The sequence below is a fragment of the Schistocerca cancellata genome, chromosome 3, assembly GCF_023864275.1.
Source record: "Schistocerca cancellata isolate TAMUIC-IGC-003103 chromosome 3, iqSchCanc2.1, whole genome shotgun sequence".
In the NCBI taxonomy this organism is placed as follows: Eukaryota; Metazoa; Arthropoda; class Insecta; order Orthoptera; family Acrididae; genus Schistocerca; species Schistocerca cancellata.
Window position 1 is genome coordinate 515,686,129 of NC_064628.1, and position 18,994 is coordinate 515,705,122.

At 43.3% G+C, this 18,994-nt stretch overlaps 1 protein-coding gene across 1 annotated transcript in view; it reads right to left on the minus strand.

Moving 5' to 3' along the window:
* The window catches only part of LOC126176396 (cuticle protein 38-like), a 72,064-nt gene that overhangs the window by 13,235 nt on the left and 39,835 nt on the right, over nucleotides 1–18,994 (minus strand). The window contains exon 3 of the mRNA XM_049923554.1: nucleotides 13,436–13,639. Within this exon, the coding sequence (XP_049779511.1) occupies nucleotides 13,436–13,639 (204 nt within the window). The remainder of the gene's footprint in view (nucleotides 1–13,435; nucleotides 13,640–18,994) is intronic.

Consider the following 18,994-nt stretch of genomic DNA (forward strand, 5'->3'; position numbering starts at 1 on the left):
GGGCAGTTACGACTGCATCAGCGTTCAGTGATTGCTTATGCCACTGTGAGTTGCGTCCTTCCTTTTCTCGTTTCATTAGGTTTTATTACGTTGTATCAGCCTGTTGTGGTGATTCGGAACTTCAATGGCAAAAATTTGTAACTCACTTTCATCCAATTCACTCTATGACCATGACTCGATCGGTTTATTCCAATTTCGCTTTGGTGCTACTTTCGAAAACTTTGTCTTGTTAGTGATGCTTCATGCTTTTTGCTTAAATTTAAATTAAGCACGATTCATGTACAGGGGGGCAGCACGTTAATCTACTTCCTAGCATAGATTAGTTCTTTACATATCGTTACATGTCATGTTTTATATCCTGTAAGTAGTTGCTATCTTCTGGAGCAACTAACGCGATGCTTTTCCCTCGGCTACATTTTGCATCATTGGAACTAGTAACAAATTTTACGAATTTGCGTTTTTTTATTTTCTTAAAAAAAAGGGAAAATACCCGTTATAAGAAATTACCTAGACTTCTTATCAGTTCAGCTATCATTTCTCTTGTCTAGCTATCCGCAGATGCGCATGCGCACTGCGCATGACTGCTCTGTCCATGTCGCTAGCTGGTGCTGCTGCAACTGCGCTCCGCTTGCTACGCAATTCCGTGCGCGGATTGCTGTAGATAAGTTTAGCCTCCTGCTATCTCCCCTCGCTGTGTGTTGCTTTCTATAGACTGAGCCGTTTTCCATTCCCGTTATTTCTACATCTACATCCATACTCCGCAAGCCACCTGACGGTGTGTGGCGGAGGGTACCTTGAGTACCTCTATCGCTTCTCCCTTCTATTCCAGTCTCGTATTGTTCGTGGAAAGAAGGATTGTCGGTTTGCCTCTGAGTGGGCTCTAATCTCTCTGTTTTTATCCTCATGGTCTCTTCGCGAGATATACGTAGGAGGGAGCAATATACTGCTTGACTCCTCGGTGAAGGTATGTTCTCGAAACTTCAACAAACGCCCGTACCGAGCTACTCAGCGTCTCTCCTGCAGAGCCTTCCACTGGATTTTTTCTATCATCTCCGTAACGCTTTCGCGATTACTAAATGATCTTGTATCGAAGCGCGCGCTCTCCGTTGGATCTTCTCTATCTCTTCTATCAACCCTATCTGGTACGGACCCTAAACTGCTGAGCAGTATTCAAGCAGTGGGCAAAAAAGCGTACTGTAACCTACTTCCTTTGTTTTCGGATTGCATTTCCTTAGGATCCTTCCAATGAATCTCAGTCTGGCATCTGCTTTACAGACGATCAACTTTATACGATCATTCCATTTTAAATCACTCCTAATGCGTACTCACAGATAATTTATGGAATTAACTGCTTCCAGTTGCTGACCTGCTATTTTGTAGCTAAATGGTAAGGGATCTATCTTTCTACGTATTCGCAGCACATTACACTTGTCTACATTGAGATTCAATTGCCATTCCCTGCACCATGCGTCAATTCGCTGCAGATCCTCCTGCATTTCAGTACAATTTTCCATTCTTACAATCTCTCGATATACTACAGCATCATCCGCCAAAGCGTCAGTGAACTCCCGATGTCATCCACAAGGTCATTTATGTATATTGTGAATAGCAACGGTCCTACGACACTCCCCTGCGGCACACCTGAAATCACTGTTACTTCGGAAGACTTCTCTCCATTGAGAATTATGTGCTGCGTTCTGTTATCTAGATACTCTCCAATCCAATAACACAATTGGTCTGATAGTCCATATGCTCTTACTTTGTTCATTAAACGACTGTTGGAAACTGTATCGAACGCCTTGCGGAAGTCAAGAAACACGGCATCTACCTGGGAACCCGAGTCTATAGCCCTCTGAGTCTCGTGGACGAATAGCACGAGCTGGATTTCACACGATCGTCTTTTTCGAAACCCATGCTGATTCCTACAGAGTAGTTTTCTAGTCTCCAGAAAAGTCATTATACTCGTACATAATACGTGTTCCAAGATTCTACAACTGATAGATGTTAGAGATATACACTCCTGGAAATGGAAAAAAGAACACATTGACACCGGTGTGTCAGACCCACCATACTTGCTCCGGACACTGCGAGAGGGCTGTACAAGCAATGATCACATGCACGGCACAGCGGACACACCAGCAACCGCGGTGTTGGCCGTCAAATGGCGCTAGCTGCGCAGCATTTGTGCACCGCCGCCGTCAGTGTCAGCCAGTTTGCCGTGGCATACGGAGCTCCATCGCAGTCTTTAACACTGGTAGCATGCCGCGACAGCGTGGACGTGAACCGTATGTGCAGTTGACGGACTTTGAGCGAGGGCGTATAGTGGGCATGCGGGAGGCCGGGTGGACGTACCGCCGAATTGCTCAACACGTGGGGCGTGAGGTCTCCACAGTACATCGATGTTGTCGCCAGTGGTCGGCGGAAGGCGCACGTGCCCGTCGACCTGGGACCGGACCGCAGCGACGCACGGATGCACGCCAAGACCGTAGGATCCTACGCAGTGCCGTACATCTACATCTACATTTATACTCCGCAAGCCACCCAACGGTGTGTGGCGGAGGGCACTTTACGTGCCACTGTCATTACCTCCCTTTCCTGTTCCAGTCGCGTATGGTTCGCGGGAAGAACGACTGTCTGAAGGCCTCTGTGCGCGCTCTAATCTCCCTAATTTTACTTTCGTGATCTCCTCGGGAGGTATAAGTAGGGGGAAGCAATATATTCGATACCTCATCCAGAAACGCACCCTCTCGAAACCTGGTGAGCAAGCTACACCGCGATGCAGAGCGCCTCTCTTGCAGAGTCTGCCACTTGAGTTTGTTAAACATCTCCGTAACGCTATCACGGTTACCAAATAACCCTGTGACGAAACGCGCCGCTCTTCTTTGGATCTTCTCTATCTCCTCCGTCAACCCGATCTGGTATGGATCTCACACTGATGAGAAATACTCAAGTATAGGTCGAACGAGTGTTTTGTAAGCCACCTGCTTTTTTGATGGACTACATTTTCTAAGGACTCTCCCAATGAATCTCAACCTGGTACCCGCCTTACCAACAATTAATTTTATATGATCATTCCACTTCATATCGTTCCGCACGCATACTCCCAGATATTTTACAGAAGTAACTGCTACCACTGTTTGTTCCGCTATCATATAATCATACAATAAAGGATCCTTCTTTCTATGTATTCGCAATACATTACATTTGTCTATGTTAAGGGTCAGTTGCCACTCCCTGCACCAAGTGCCTATCCGCTGCAGATCTTCCTGCATTTCGCTACAATTTTCTAATGCTGCAACTTCTCTGTATACTACAGCATCATCCGCGAAAAGCCGCATGGAACCTCCGACACTATCTACTAGGTCATTTATATATATTGTGAAAAGCAATGGTCTAATAACACTCCCCTGTGGCACACCAGAGGTTACTTTAACGTCTGTAGACGTCTCTCCGTTGATAATAACATGCTGTGTTCTGTTTGCTAAAAACTCTTCAATCCAGCCACACAGCTGGTCTGATATTCCGTAGGCTCTTACTTTGTTTATCAGGCGACAGTGCGGAACTGTATCGAACGCCTTCCGGAAGTCAAGAAAAATAGCATCTACCTGGGAGCCTGTATCTAATATTTTCTGGGTCTCATGAACAAATAAAGCGAGTTGGGTCTCACACGATCGCTGTTTCCGGAATCCATGTTGATTCCTACATAGTAGATTCTAAATTTCCAAAAACGACATGATATTCGAGCAAAAAACATGTTCTAAAATTCTACAACAGATCGACGTCAGAGATATAGGTCTATAGTTTTGCGCATCTGCTCGACGACCCTTCTTGAAGACTGGGACTACCTGTGCTCTTTTCCAATCATTTGGAACCTTCCGTTCCTCTAGAGACTTGCGGTACACGGCTGTTAGAAGGGGGGAAAGTTCTTTCGCGTACTCTGTGTAGAATCGAATTGGTATCCCGTCAGGTCCAGTGGACTTTCCTCTGTTGAGTGATTCCAGTTGCTTTTGTATTCCCTGGACACTTATTTCGATGTCAGCCATTTTTTCGTTTGTGCGAGGATTTAGAGAAGGAACTGCAGTGCGGTCTTCCTCTGTGAAACACCTTTGGAAAAAGGTGTTTAGTATTTCAGCTTTACGCTTGTCATCCTCTGTTTCAATGCCATCATCATCCCGGAGTGTCTGGATACGCAGTTTCGAGCCACTTACTGATTTAACGTAAGACCAGAACTTCCTAGGATTTTCTGTCAAGTCGGTACATAGAATTTTACTTTCGAATTCACTGAACGCTTCACGCATAGCCCTCCTTACGCTAACTTTGACATCGTTTAGCTTCTGTTTGTCTGAGAGGTTTTGGCTGCGTTTAAACTTGCAGTGAAGCTCTCTTTGCTTTCGCAGTAGTTTCCTAACTTTGTTGTTGTACCACGGTGGGTTTTTCCCGTCCCTCACAGTTTTACTCGGCACTTACCTGTCTAAAACGCATTTTACGATTGCCTTGAACTTTTTCCATAAACATTCAACACTGTCAGTGTCAGAACAGAAGTTTTCGTTTTGATCTGTTAGGTAGTCTGAAATCTGCCTTCTATTACTCTTGCTAAACAGATAAACCTTCCGCCCTTTTTTTATATTCCTATTAACTTCCATATTCAGGGATGCTGCAACGGCCTTATGATCACTGATTCCCTGTTCTGCACTTACAGAGTCGAAAAGTTCGGGTCTGTTTGTTACCAGTAGGTCCAAGATGTTATCTCCACGAGTCGGTTCTCTGTTTAATTGCTCGAGGTAATTTTCGGATAGTGCACTCAGTATAATGTCACTCGATGCTCTGTCCCTACCACCCGTCCTAAACATCTGAGTGTCCCAGTCTATATCTGGTAAATTGAAATCTCCACCTAAGACTATAACATGCTGAGAAAATTTATGTGAAATGTATTCCAAATTTTCTCTCAGTTGTTCTGCCACTAATGCTGCTGAGTCGGGGGGTCGGTAAAAGGAGCCAATTATTAACCTAGCTCGGTTGCTGAGTGTAACCTCCACCCATAATAATTCACAGGAACTATCCACTTCTACTTCACTACAGGATAAACTACTACTAACAGCGACGAACACTCCACCACCGGTTGCATGCAATCTATCCTTTCTAAACACCGTCTGTACCTTTGTAAAAATTTCGGCAGAATTTATCTCTGGTTTCAGCCAACTTTTTGTACCTATAACGATTTCAGCTTCAGTGCTTTCTATCAGCGCTTGAAGTTCTGGTACTTTACCAACGCAGCTTCGACAGTTTACAATTACAATACCGATTGCTGCTTGGTCCCCGCATGTTCTGACTTTGCCCCGCACCCGTTGAGGCTGTTGTCCTTTCTGTACTTGCCCGAGGCCATCTAACCTAAAAAACCGCCCAGCCCACGCCACACAACCTCTGCTACCCGTGAAGCCGCTTGTTGCGTGTAGTGGACTCCTGACCTATCCAGCGGAACTCGAAACCCCACCACCCTATGGCGCAAGTCGAGGAATCTGCAGCCCACACGGTCGCAGAACCGTCTCAGCCTCTGATTCAGACCCTCCACTCGGCTCTGTACCAAAGGTCCGCAGTCAGTCCTGTCGACGATGCTGCAGATGGTGAGCTCTGCTTTCATCCCGCTAGCGAGACTGGCAGTCTTCACCAAATCAGATAGCCGCCGGAAGCCAGAGAGGATTTCCTCAGATCCATAGCGACACACATCATTGGTGCCGACATGAGCGACCACCTGCAGATGGGTGCACCCTGTACCCTTCATGGCATCCGGAAGGACCCTTTCCACATCTGGAATGACTCCCCCCGGTATGCACACGGAGTGCACTTTGGTCTTCTTCCCCTCCCTTGCTGCCATATCCCTAAGGGGCCCCATTACGCGCCTTACGTTGGAGCTCCCAACTACCAGTAAGCCCACCCTCTGCGACCGCCCGGATCTTGCAGACTGAGGGGCAACCTCTGGAACAGGACAAGCAGCCATATCAGGCCGAAGATCAGTATCAGCCTGAGACAGAGCCTGAAACCGGTTCGTCAGACAAACTGGAGAGGCCTTCCGTTCAGCCCTCCGGAATGTCTTTCGCCCCCTGCCACACCTTGAGACGACCTCCCACTCTACCACAGGTGAGGGATCAGCCTCAATGCGGGCAGTATCCCGGGCAACCACAGTTGTAGCCCGATCGGGGGATGCGTGGGACGAGCTGGCCGTCCCCGACAAACCCCCATCCCAACCCCCACAGTGATGCCCATTGGCAACAGCCTCAAGCTGTGTGACCGAAGCCAACACTGCCTGAAGCTGGGAGCGAAGGGATGCCAACTCAGCCTGCATCCGAACACAGCAGTTGCAGTCCCTATCCATGCTAAAAACTGTTGTGCAATGAACGTCTGAACTAATCTACAGAGAGCGCAAACAAATCGACACAAAATTTAAACGGTTATTAAAATACGAGATTGCCTAGTAAATGCAGTAATGCTGCCACTTGTGCACTGCTGACGCACTGCTCGGCGGCGGAAGGAGACTACACGATTTTACACTATTCAGGTACTAAAATGCGATGCTACAACTCTCAAATACTATAATACGCCCGAAATTTATGAATTAAACAATGCAAGTACCAAAAACACGCAAAGAAATTAAGAATTAAACTATGTAACAGATGAGTGAGCTAGGAGTATACGACTTGCTGCTGCAGCTGCTTATCCAACGGCGGCAGGGAGCACACTGACTGTGACCAACCGACACTGGCCGTTCAAAACAAAAACAGAAGACAGACGACTACGCGAATTTACACTATTCAGGTACTAAAACGCGATGCTACAACTCTCAAATACAATAATATGCCCGAAATTTATGAATTAAACAATGCAAGTACCAAAAACACGCAAAGAAATTAAGAATTAAACTATGTAACAAATGAGTGAGCTAGGAGTATACGACTTGCTGCTGCAGCTGCTTATCCAACGGCGGCAGGGAGCACACTCGGGGGGGACCGCACCGCCACTTCCCAGCAAATTAGGGACACTGTTGCTCCTGGGGTATCGGCGAGGACCATTCGCAACCGTCTCCATGAAGCTGGGCTACAGTCCCGCACACCGTTAGGCCGTCTTCCGCTCACGCCCCAACATCGTGCAGCCCGCCTCCAGTGGTGTCGCGACAGGCGTGAATGGAGGGACGAATGGAGACGTGTCGTCTTCAGCGATGAGAGTCGCTTCTGCCTTGGTGCCAATGATGGTCGTATGCGTGTTTGGCGCCGTGCAGGTGAGCGCCACAATCAGGACTGCATACAGGACTGGCACACAGGGCCAACACCCGGCATCATGGTGTGGGGAGCGATCTCCTACACTGGCCGTACACCACTGGTGATCGTCGAGGGGACACATCCAAACCGTCATTGAACCCATCGTTCTACCATTCCTAGACCGGCAAGGGAACTTGCTGTTCCAACAAGACAATGCACGTCCGCATGTATCCCGTGCCACCCAACGTGCTCTAGAAGGTGTAAGTCAACTACCCTGGCCAGCAAGATCTCCGGATCTGTCCCCCATTGAGCATGTTTGAGACTGGATGAAGCGTTGTCTCACGCGATCTGCACGTCCAGCACGAACGCTGGTCCAACTGAGGCGCCAGGTGGAAATGGCATGGCAAGCCGTTCCACAGGACTACATCCAGCATCTCTACGATCGTCTCCATGGGATAATAGCAGCCTGCATTGCTGCGAAAGGTGGATATACACTGTACTAGTGCCGACATTGTGCATGCTCTGTTGCCTGTGTCTATGTGCCTGTGGTTCTGTCAGTGTGATCATGTGATGTATCTGACCCCAGGAATGTGTCAATAAAGTTTCCCCATCCTGGGACAATGAATTCACGGTGTTCTTATTTCAATTTCCAGGAGTGTAGGTCTATAGTTCTGCACATCTGTTCGACGTCCCTTCTTGAAAACGGGGATGACCTGTGCCCTTTTACAATCCCTTGGAACGCTACGTTCTTCTAGAGACCTACGGTACACCGCTGCAAGAAGGGGGGCAAGTTCCTTCACGTACTCTGTGTAAAATCGAACTAGTGTCCCATCAGGTCCAACGACCTTTCCTCTTTTGAGCGATTTGTTTCTCTATCCGTCGTCTATTTCGATATCTACCATTTTGTCATCTGTGCGACAATCTAGAGAAGGTGAAACGTCCCCTTTGAACAATTTATACACGACTGTACTTAAACTGACACACAATATTTTTAGCGCAACGCAATCTGACTATCAAAAATCCCTACAAAAGAATGGCCCAGACAAACATTAAACTATACGTTTCACAAATCACTTACCTCACCAAAAATCTTCCTTACTGGAACTACTGCAATACAGCGAGCGCCGCTACTGCCAGCTAAATAAAAGATTCAAACTACAGAAGGCACTAACTACTGATAGGGATAGTTAGCAAATGAAAGATATTAATAGAGAACAAACAATGTATTTACCTTAATAGTCATAATATATATAGCAGTTCATGACAAATTACAAAACTCCGCCATCTCTCTCCCCACATCCACCACTGCTGGCGGCTCACCTCCAACTGCACAACGCTACGCGCTGTTCACATCCAGCTGCCGCTGCCCAACACTACAATGGCCGACATCAATGCAAACTAGCCACAGACTGCACACAGCACAGCCAGTGATTTTCGTATAGAGCGCTACGTAACGTTGCCAATAAGAAAACATAAACAGCCTTCTTACAAAGGATCTACAGTGGAGTCTTCCTCTGTGAAACAGCTTTCGGCCTTTGGTCTGTCATCCTCTGTTTCAGTACCATTTTGGTCACAGAGTGTCTGGCCATTTTGTTTTGATCCACCTACCGCTTTGACATAGGACCAAAATTTCTTAGGCTCTTCTGCCAAGTCAGTACATAGATCTTTACTTTCGAATTCATTGACTGCCTCTCGCATAGCCCTCCTCACACTACATTTCGCTTCCCATAATTTTTGTTTGTCTGCAAGGCTTTGGCTATGTTTATGTTTGCTGTGAAGTTCCCTTTGCTTCCGCAGCAGTTTTCTAACTCGGTTGTTGTACCACGGTGACTCTTTTCCGTCTCTTACGATCTTGCTTGGCACATACTCATCTAACACCTATTGTACGATGGTTTTGAACTTTGTCCACTGATCCTCAACACTATCTGTGCTTGAGACAAAACTTTTGTGTTGAGCCATCAGGTACTCTGAAATCTACTTTTTGTCACTTTTGCTAAACAGAAAAATCTTCCTACCATTTTCAATATTTCTATTTACAGCTGAAATCATCGATGCAGTAACCGCTTTATAATCGCTGATTCACTGTTCTGCGTTAACTGTTTGAAATAGTTCGGGTCTGTTTGTCACAAGAAGGTCTAATATGTTATCGCCACGAGTTGGTTCTCTGTTTAACTGCTCAAGGTAGTTTTCAGATAAAGCACTTAAAAAAAATTCACTGGATTCTTTGTCCCTGCCACCCGTTATGAACGTTTGAGTTTCCCAGTCTATATCCCGCGAATTAAAATCTCCACCCAGAACTATAACATGGTGGGGAAATCTACTCGAAATATTTTCCAAATTATCCTTCTGGTGTTCAGCCACAACAGCTGCTGAGCCAGGGGACCTATAGAGACATCCAATTACCATGTCTGAGCCTGCTTCAACCGTGACCTTCACCCAAATTATTTCACATTTCGGATCTTCATGTCTTTCACGTTCTAAGGTTTAAAGTAGCTTTAGGACGGGTATTTTTGGGGAATTAACTATTCTGTTACTCTGAATAACTGTTTTAATCAATTTTAGGCAAGTGTGGGAACGTAAGTTGCTCAATTTTTGCATTATTTGATCATCATTTGGCATATAGGAACCCCGTTAGCTCACCAGACTCTGTCACTCCGAGTGAGTAGTATTTATTAGTTTTTAGGTATCTGATAGATTATTATTAGGATTTCTTTTTATTAGTTTCCTTTTTTCATAGGTATCACGGGAGCATTCCACGTTACTTTAATTTTGACGTCCACTACTTAACGAAAATTTACTGGCTGTGAATACTGGGTAATACCATTCTCTTTTTTTGATTTGGTCATGTCTTAATTTTTTGGGTATGTTCATTCTGTATATAAATTTTCATTTTAATTATCTTTTCTTGCTACCTTACGTGAGTGTTTGTCTATTAGTTTGTACAGACTGATCCTGATGATGTAGCTAACATGCACCGAAACAGGTTGTGCCTAAAATAAAGGGCTTACAGGTAAAGTTGTCCTGTCTTTGCAGAACTCATTATTTATTCTTTCAAATTTAATTATTTTCGTCAAATGTTTATGGGGCAGGTATGTCATATGCAAATCAGATCATATATGAAGTATGCAAGCTCATAAACAACGTCACTACTGCAAAAAACCGCAATGCCTGATGTCATTAAAATACTATAACATCATACACACAAATTCAAACATTAGCAAGGAATTCTTGATGAAAAAACTTAATTTTCCAACCGCTACATTTCCATTAACTTTACTCCTACACTTCCACGAAATTCTGTCATTTCGGAGAAGCGACATGAACGTTAGTTCCCTATACATTGGCTCTGAATAGTTGAATTTTACAGATACAAAAGTTCAAAGCTTGTTTTTCCACTTCAGTCTTTAAAATTTGAATTACAGTAGACTATGTCATTGTGTGTCTCCTAAGGAGACGCTGCATTTTCCGTTTTCCTCGTGTCACGTTTACTTAATTTAATGTCTGTTGATTAAACGATGCGCTTGAAATATTATTCAACTACAAATATTATTTCTGCATAGCCACACCCACAGTTAACGAAGCATTTTTTCATTGATATAGCATCTGTTGAACGACGAGCATCCTGTTGTTAGGGTAGTATGTTATTTTCGTTTAATGCATAATGTTAAGAAAACCATAAATAGGTACACATGATAAGAGAGTACTAGAAGGTTAGTCGGCTTAGTAACAAAGAGATACTGAATCGAGTTATGTATAAGAGAAATATGTGTCAAAACTTGACTAAAGGAACGTATATATTTATGAGACACATCCCGAGGTATCCAGGAATAGTTTGATGATGAAGTTTTGCTACAGTAAGTTGGTTCAGATGGCGGTAGGTTGCAATAGCTATGCAGACATGAAGAGGCTTAGACAGGATAGATTAACGTAGAAGGCTCACTATAACAACAACAATAACAACAACAATGAAACAGCTACGGTTGGTACTTCTGAGCGAAGTTGGAAAGTTTTTTCCAAGCCTTAACGTAAAGATTTACCCCTCTTTATTTATTTCCTGAGAGACATTTTAGGATTCCCACTACATATAGATGTGAGCTAAGACGTAGGAACAGTCGACGTGATACAGGTGGCTCCTCCACGGAATAATTCACGGCTGCACTGGCGACCCCAAAAAATCAAGTGTCCACATCTCTGGTGGTTGAGCAGGCTCAAAGGACAGCTACTTTTCCCGAGGTTGGAGGGAGTTAACAAAGTTTTTTGCCTTTCGTCTGGACAGTCCTTGTTGACACACCTACGGACAGGACAACTTCATTCATGGCGTGGTCGTGGTTACATCCACCCAAGGTAGCTCCTATCATCCATCTATCATGTCTCTACGTCAACCATTTTTACTGCGCTGATTCCATGCCACTATCTGGCATCCACACGCTGCCTGCTATGGCTTGTGCCAGAGGTGGATTGTCACGCGATTAACACTGGCTCTTTACTATCTACAGTGCTCAAAAGTGACATGTGTCCTCCAAGGATTGAAAAAAGTTTTGTTCGTTGAGCTTACTTTAAGTAGCACTATAATGTTCCTCTTTCATCTCAGTCTACGTCTACCTGATAACTCTCGAGTTCACAATTAATTGCTTGCAGAGGTTTCATCGAACCACCTTCCCGCAGTTTCTATAACGTTCCACTCTTGAACGGCGCGCGAATTTTAGAGCACTTAGATAATACTATGTGAGCTCTCATTTCCCTTATTTTCTCATGATGATCGTTTTCAAGATCCTGACGGAAAGAAAAGCGCCTTGCCATCTCAATCCACGTATCATGTCCAGTGCACTCCGTCCCCTATTTCGTTATAATTAAAAACTCGCTGCCCTTCTTTGAACTTCTTCTATGTCCTCTGTGTCTCATCTGATGCGGATCCCACACTGCACAACAGCACTCCAGAAGAGGATGTACGAGCATGCTGCGAGCAGTCTCTTCAGTAGCCCTTTTGCATTTTGTAAGTGTTGTGCCAATAAAACGCAGTCTTTAGTTTTCTTTATATGTGATCATTCCAGTTAAAGTTATTTGCGTTTGTAATCGCTGAGCATTTAGTTAAATTACAGTCATTACATTTGTGTGATTTATTATGTAAAGGAAATTTAATGGACTTTTATTACTCATGCCAGTGACTTCACACTTTTCATTATTTAGCGTCTATTGTCATTTTTCGCACCATACACGTATTTTATCTAAATCATTTTGTAACTGGTTTTGATTATCAGGTGATTCTCTCCTATTCTCTTTGAAAGTGTTGCCGGAGAAGAACAACTTTCGGTAACCCTCTCTATCGTTAATTACTACTTCTGATTAGCAAATCAGACCGGTGCGCCACCTACAGAGAGGAATGTACAAAGCATTGTGAAACGTCCCCTTAGAACAATTTATACAAGACTGTGCTTAAACTGACACACAATGTTTTTAGCGTAACGCAATCTGACTATCAAAGATCCCTGCAAAAGAATGATCCTGAGTAACATTAAACTATACCTTTCAGAAATCACTTACCTCACAAAAATCTTCCTTACTCCAACTACTGCAATACAGCGAGCGCCACTACTGCCAGCTAAATAAAAGATTCAAACTACAGAAGGCACTAACTACTGATAGGGATAGTTAGCAAATGAAAGATATTAATAGAGAACAAACAATGTATTTACCTTAATAGTCATAATATATATAGCAGTTCATGACAAATTACAAAACTCCGCCATCTCTCTCCTCACATCCACCACTGCTGTCGGCTCACCTCCAACTGCGCAACGCTACGCGCTGTTAACATCTAGCTGCCCAACAATACAATGGCAGACAACAATGCAAACTAGCCACAGACTGCACACAGCACAGCCATACAGAGCGCTACGTGGCATTACCAATATAAAAATCTAAACAGCCTACTTACAATTGTAGAATAGTAGTGATGTCATCCAACAGGTGGTACTTTTAACAACATGTAAAATAATAATATTTGCTCTAGAGCGTGTACAGAAAGTAGGATGAATGAATATTTACAAAAGCAATAACATGAACACGACGCTTTCAATTAAAATGACTTTATTTATCCTTGTGAAGAGGTTGCAGCTAACTGTTTATCTGAAATACACGGCGGGCGCGGCGTGGTACGCGGCAGCGACTGCAGGGGCGGCGGCGACGACAGGGGCGGCGGCGGCCACGGCGAGTCCGTTAAAGTTCTGCGCGATGTACTGCGAGCTGTGCGCCGTCACGATGGCCGGCGCGGGGGCGGCGTAGGCCGCGGGGGCGGCCGCCACCAGGGGGGTGGAGTAGGCCAGGGGGGCCAGGCCGGCCTTGGGGGCGGCGCTCACACAGCAGGCGGCCAAAGCCAGCAACAGAACAAGCTGTAAGCAAGAAGAACGACGAGGATCCTAGTGAACGTCCCAAACAAGAATGCATGCAATATTCGGAATTGACAGAAATTGACCAATGCATTAACACTGTCGAATGTCACCAGAGTGTGAAGGTACAGTGGATACTATGTCGGTAAAGGCACATTTTACTTCATTCTAAGAAAGCATTATAACATTGTTAACACATATTGTACCCAATAGTCTTATTACAAAATTGCTCAGAACTCTGCTATGTGTATGTGTGAGGAATCTCTCAAATATTTTATCTATGTTTAAAACAGCGATGACTTCTTTTATGCCCTCTGTTTATAATCAACACAGTGTATCTATGATTCACATAAAACGAGCAAAGTATTTGAAAGGTGAACGTCTTGTTGTCATGTCAGTGGAAAATGAATAATGTACACCTGCACATTTGTAACATGAATACATTAATTAGGGCGGTAAAGCCAGTGATGTCACTATTTGAATGAGTGAGAAGAACGTTATAAGCACAAAAGTCTTACGGAGAAGTTCATATAAGCATGGTAGTGTTCGGTCTGGTCTGCTTTACCAGCAGCCAGAGTGGCCGAGCGGTTCTAGGCGCTTCAGTCTGGAACCGCGCGACCGCTAAGGTCGCAGGTTCGAATCCTGCCTCGGGCATGGATGTGTGTGATGTCCGTAGGTTAGTTAGGTTTAAGTAGTTCTAAGTTCTAGGGGACTGATGGCCACAGATGTTAAGTCCCATAGTGTTCAGAGCCATTTGAACCATTGAACTTTACCAGCAACATCCCACGAGCAGCTGTACAGCAAGATTAACTAGCCTGTATTACTAACTCCCAAGTAGATATCTTGTATCACTGTGACTTTTTGTTCTACGTGATATCACAATATATGGAGATTTTCATCCATGACAAATTATCCAGCGTGAGTTACCTACTTCTGTTGTTATGGTATACAAAATATTTCCTCTAAAATAATATAGTTTACTTTTATGTGACACCATTACTTTAGACTGTTCATTTTGCTCTTAGTTTGAACCTGATGTGAAACCGGAAATGAGAAGAATTCAAAATATATGAAATTTATTCAACCCTATGCTACCATATATTGAGATTAACTTTCAGTGCATTCCTGAAACACAATAAAAACGAAACGTCTTCAAATTACTGATAGACGAGAACTAAGAAATTGAAAGGCGCAAAAGTATGAATAATAAAATAAATAGCTCCCTCACAGTAACAGATTCGAAACTCTGAGATACAGAAATCGGCTGTGATAAATTTTAGCTATCTCTTCTATCTGCCCTACAGATCAAAACGATCAATGCAGACTCTTTCCAGCACAGAGTTATGAGCAAAATTGATTGGTACTTGTTACAAAACTATTTTAATACATTATTTCTGTAGTGTAAGAATTTTTCTGTTCCAGACCTTTACAAAAGTAAACAAATAGTCTCCTACATGCCACTTGATCATTCAGGAATTTGGCATAGTATTGCTGACATTACAGTAGTACTGCAAGCGAGAACCGAGAAAATGTACAACTCTTCAACACAGCTCTTGCAGCTCATTCGAGGCTCACCAGCCACTGACGTACCTTGAACATGTTGGCGACGTCTGAGTGGACGAGACAGTGCTCCGTGGCTGAAACGGCCAGCTTTTATAGGGGGAATGCAGGCGCAGTGGCGGCGATGGGCGCAACGTTGGCAAGCAACCAGCGCCTTGCATCACAGGACTACGCATCTCCACAGTGTGCAGGCTTGCTTTTCCTTGCATGGTTACCCGAGGATTAGCTTTAACCAGTGTCTACACGTTGCCACCATTCGAGAAATAAAACAAACACCACTATGTTCATCATTCACTGCGAATGTGTTGTGCGCTTACAGTTCTCAGTTCGTTGGACATTGTTTTGGACCTGCTACAATAGAGATTAGGCTGGAACAATATACAACTGTGGCCTCTGGTTGGCATACGTCGTATCTCTGTTTTATGTTTTTCCAATGTTAGGTCAAAATGTGCTAAAGTGGCACCAAAAGGGAAAAGCAAGAAACTTTTGTTAAGTACAAAGACTAATTTCGGACGACGTAAATGCAAGAGCATTTATGCTTTTAAATCATGACAACTGTCTGAGTCGTCGCAATTGTGCGCCGGTGGATTTGTGAGGTTGAAAATGGCTCTGAGCATTATAGGACTTATAAGCTGAGGTCATCAGTCCCCTAGAACTTAGAACTACTTAAACCTAACCAACCTAAGGACATCACACATATCCATGCCCGAGGCAAGATTGGAACCTGCGACCGTAGCGGTCGCGCGGTTCCAGATTGAAGCGCCTAGAACCGTTCGGCCACTTCGGCCGGTTGACTTTTGAGGAGAGGGGGGGGGGGTGTCGGGGTCTATAAACCTCAGCTGGCCATCGCTATTTTCATTTCTCGTGAATCCGGTAAATCGATTAAATTGAATGCTGAGGTATTTCCTTCGAAAAATATACGGCCTATTTCTTTCTCCGACCTTGTGCAAGCAGAACTTATCCTCTTTTTGTTTTCATCTCATCATCGAATGGACGTTTGCTTCAACTATGAAAATTACTATGCAAACGATCAGAGATTCTGCTAAACGAGGATTTAAAGATTTGATGTTCCTACAGAGTATCTTTCCACACATTTTTGTACGCTCTGAGGCCATATTTAACAGGGCTTGCTGAAATGTAATGCCGTCAAATTTTTCTGTGATAACTCTTAAAACTTGTTATCAAAACAAACATTATTAACATTCTACGTCTTCATTCTTCATGTCTTCATATTTTTGCAGCGCTCTGCCGCTACAGGGCTCCGAATTGTAGTCTGTAGCATGACAGTGTGTAACGTAACTATGCCAGTGCATGAGAAACAGCGTAATGTAATCGAGTTTCGAATACTCCGTCATAGCAATGCCAGACCACACGCCATGGCTTCGACATCTGCAACAATCCGACGGTTTGACATCACTGTCATCCATCGTATTCCAATATCTCCACTTGGCTACATCCGATTTTCATCTGTTTCCAGAACTTAAAGAACACCGTCGAGGACTTAACTTCGATAGCGATAAAGCGGTGCATGCAGAGGTGAGGTTGTGGCTTCGTGAACAAAGTCAAACATTCTACAGCAACGGTATCAACAAACTGATGTCCCTTGGGAGAGCTGTGTTTTCGTCAGGGTGAGTACGTTGAGAGATAAATATGTAAACGTGAAGATTAAAGATGTGGTAGGCCTACTTTAATAACGTTTGTTTTAAGAAAGGCAAAGGTCGGAATTCGAGTCTCGATCCGGCACACAATTTCAATCTGATCGGAGGTTTCAACTTTTGTTTTACTTAAAGTACTTACAGAATGTATACAAAAAAAGAACACACACAACACACAGTGGCATTTTCCTACTTTTTGATTTCTCTTGCCATCGATTATTTGACTTCAGATGCCACAATTACAAAAGCCACAAAATGGTTCTATGACTTTACTGTTACCGTGGACAACTTCCTTTGAACATGGTAACTAAACATTATTTTTGCGCATCAGGAGTTTTTTAGGTTTAAAAATTATATGCTTCTTCCAGAAAGGCTCAGAATAGTTAACAAAATAAAAATTTCTATCTTGACTCCTCTTTACATTTTGGTTTTCTCACTTTCCTCGTGATATATGAAGACAACGGTAAAACTGAATTGTATTTCATCCATTACACTAACATAAGTAGAATTAGTGAAAATCTGGTGTTTCAGTAGCGATGGAATTGTTGGAGAGATTAGTTGCGAACATTTTTCTGTCTTAAAATAAATATTTATTATATTTTATTTATGTTTCTATTCATCCATTTTTAACGATATATTCGTAAGAATAACATCTTATCATAATGCAGTGGAGGAAGAAAACGACTGAAGAAGGAATACAAAAAATCAGATTAGGAAGAATAAGGGATGGATTAGAAGTAGATTGCCTCGCTTTTGCTGATGACTTAGCGATTCTGGCTGGAAGTTTGGAAGAAGCAGTCAAACAGATCAATATTCTGAATGAAACAGCAGAAAAAGCAGGACTGAAAATCTCCTTTGAAAAGACAGAGTACCTAACCAATGTAAAAGAGGCACCGAACAATATGATTACAAAGTATGGCCAGATAAAGAAGGTTTCTAATTTCAAATATTTAGGGGAAATCATCCAGCCCAGTGCTTCAGATAAAGAAGGAAATAAAACAAGAACAAGAAAAAAGGAAATGGCATTCCAGCTAACAAAGAATGTGTACAACAAGAAGTCAGTATCAATTAACGCAAAAATAAGGCACTACAACACTGATTAAGCCAGAGTGTCCGTATGCATCTGAATGTTTAGCAATGAACACTAACAAGGAAATGGAAGCTATAGCAAAAAAGGAGCGAAAAATCATTAGAAGAGTACTTGGGCCGAGGTTTGAGAATGGGACTTGGAAGCTTAGAAGTAATAGAGAAGTGTATGACAAAATTGAGAAAGTGGGAGATACTATGAGGAAGAGAAGAGTAAGCTTTTACGCCCATGTGAAAATAATGAATGATGAAAGGCTGACAAAGAAAATATTCATGTTTTTTGACAAGAACCCCAGAACCCAAATTACCTGGTTCAAAGAAGTCAAAGCAGACTTAGAGGAGATGGGTATAGGAGAAGATGATATAACCAACAGAGACTTAATGAGAGACAAAATTCAACATTTTGAAGGATTTGAAGTGAAGAAGAGAAGAACTGGAGGAACAGTGTGGACAGAAGACCGAAGGGAGCAGCACAGAGAGAGGATGAAGACATATTGGCAGAAGAGAAAAGAGGAGGAGCGCAATAGGAGAAATGTACATTGAAAAATAGTTGTTTAACGCGGTCCCAAGACGGCCAAAATCGGAAAAAATGCAGCTCATCCCTAAATCAACAGGTATGGGAACAAGATGATATTCTTGAAGATGTGTTGTAAATTGCTTGTTGCATTATGTTCCTGAAGATCGAGCCTTGTGGGTTTGGGACAGATTGCAAATAATGTGGAAAGCAATGGAAAGCAATAAATACAAACGTCTATAATGAGAATAAAACGGAAACTAATAACAACCATTGGTTGCCAGGTCACAACCTAGATTCTGAAAGGCTGTTACTACTGATACCGTTGAAATTAAAAAGTGCTACCTACTTACTGCAGCGTCCCATGACGTCTTTCGTAACTTGCACTGTGAAACATATTTATAACGTCAGTTTGTTCCTTTACGTGACTACAATTCATTGCTTCTTCTGTGCGACTGGTAATGACTTTAGAGAACATGTAGAGCTATAGTTGCCAGAGTAACAGCACAATTAAAGCGTAATTCTAGTACTGGGCAAATGTTT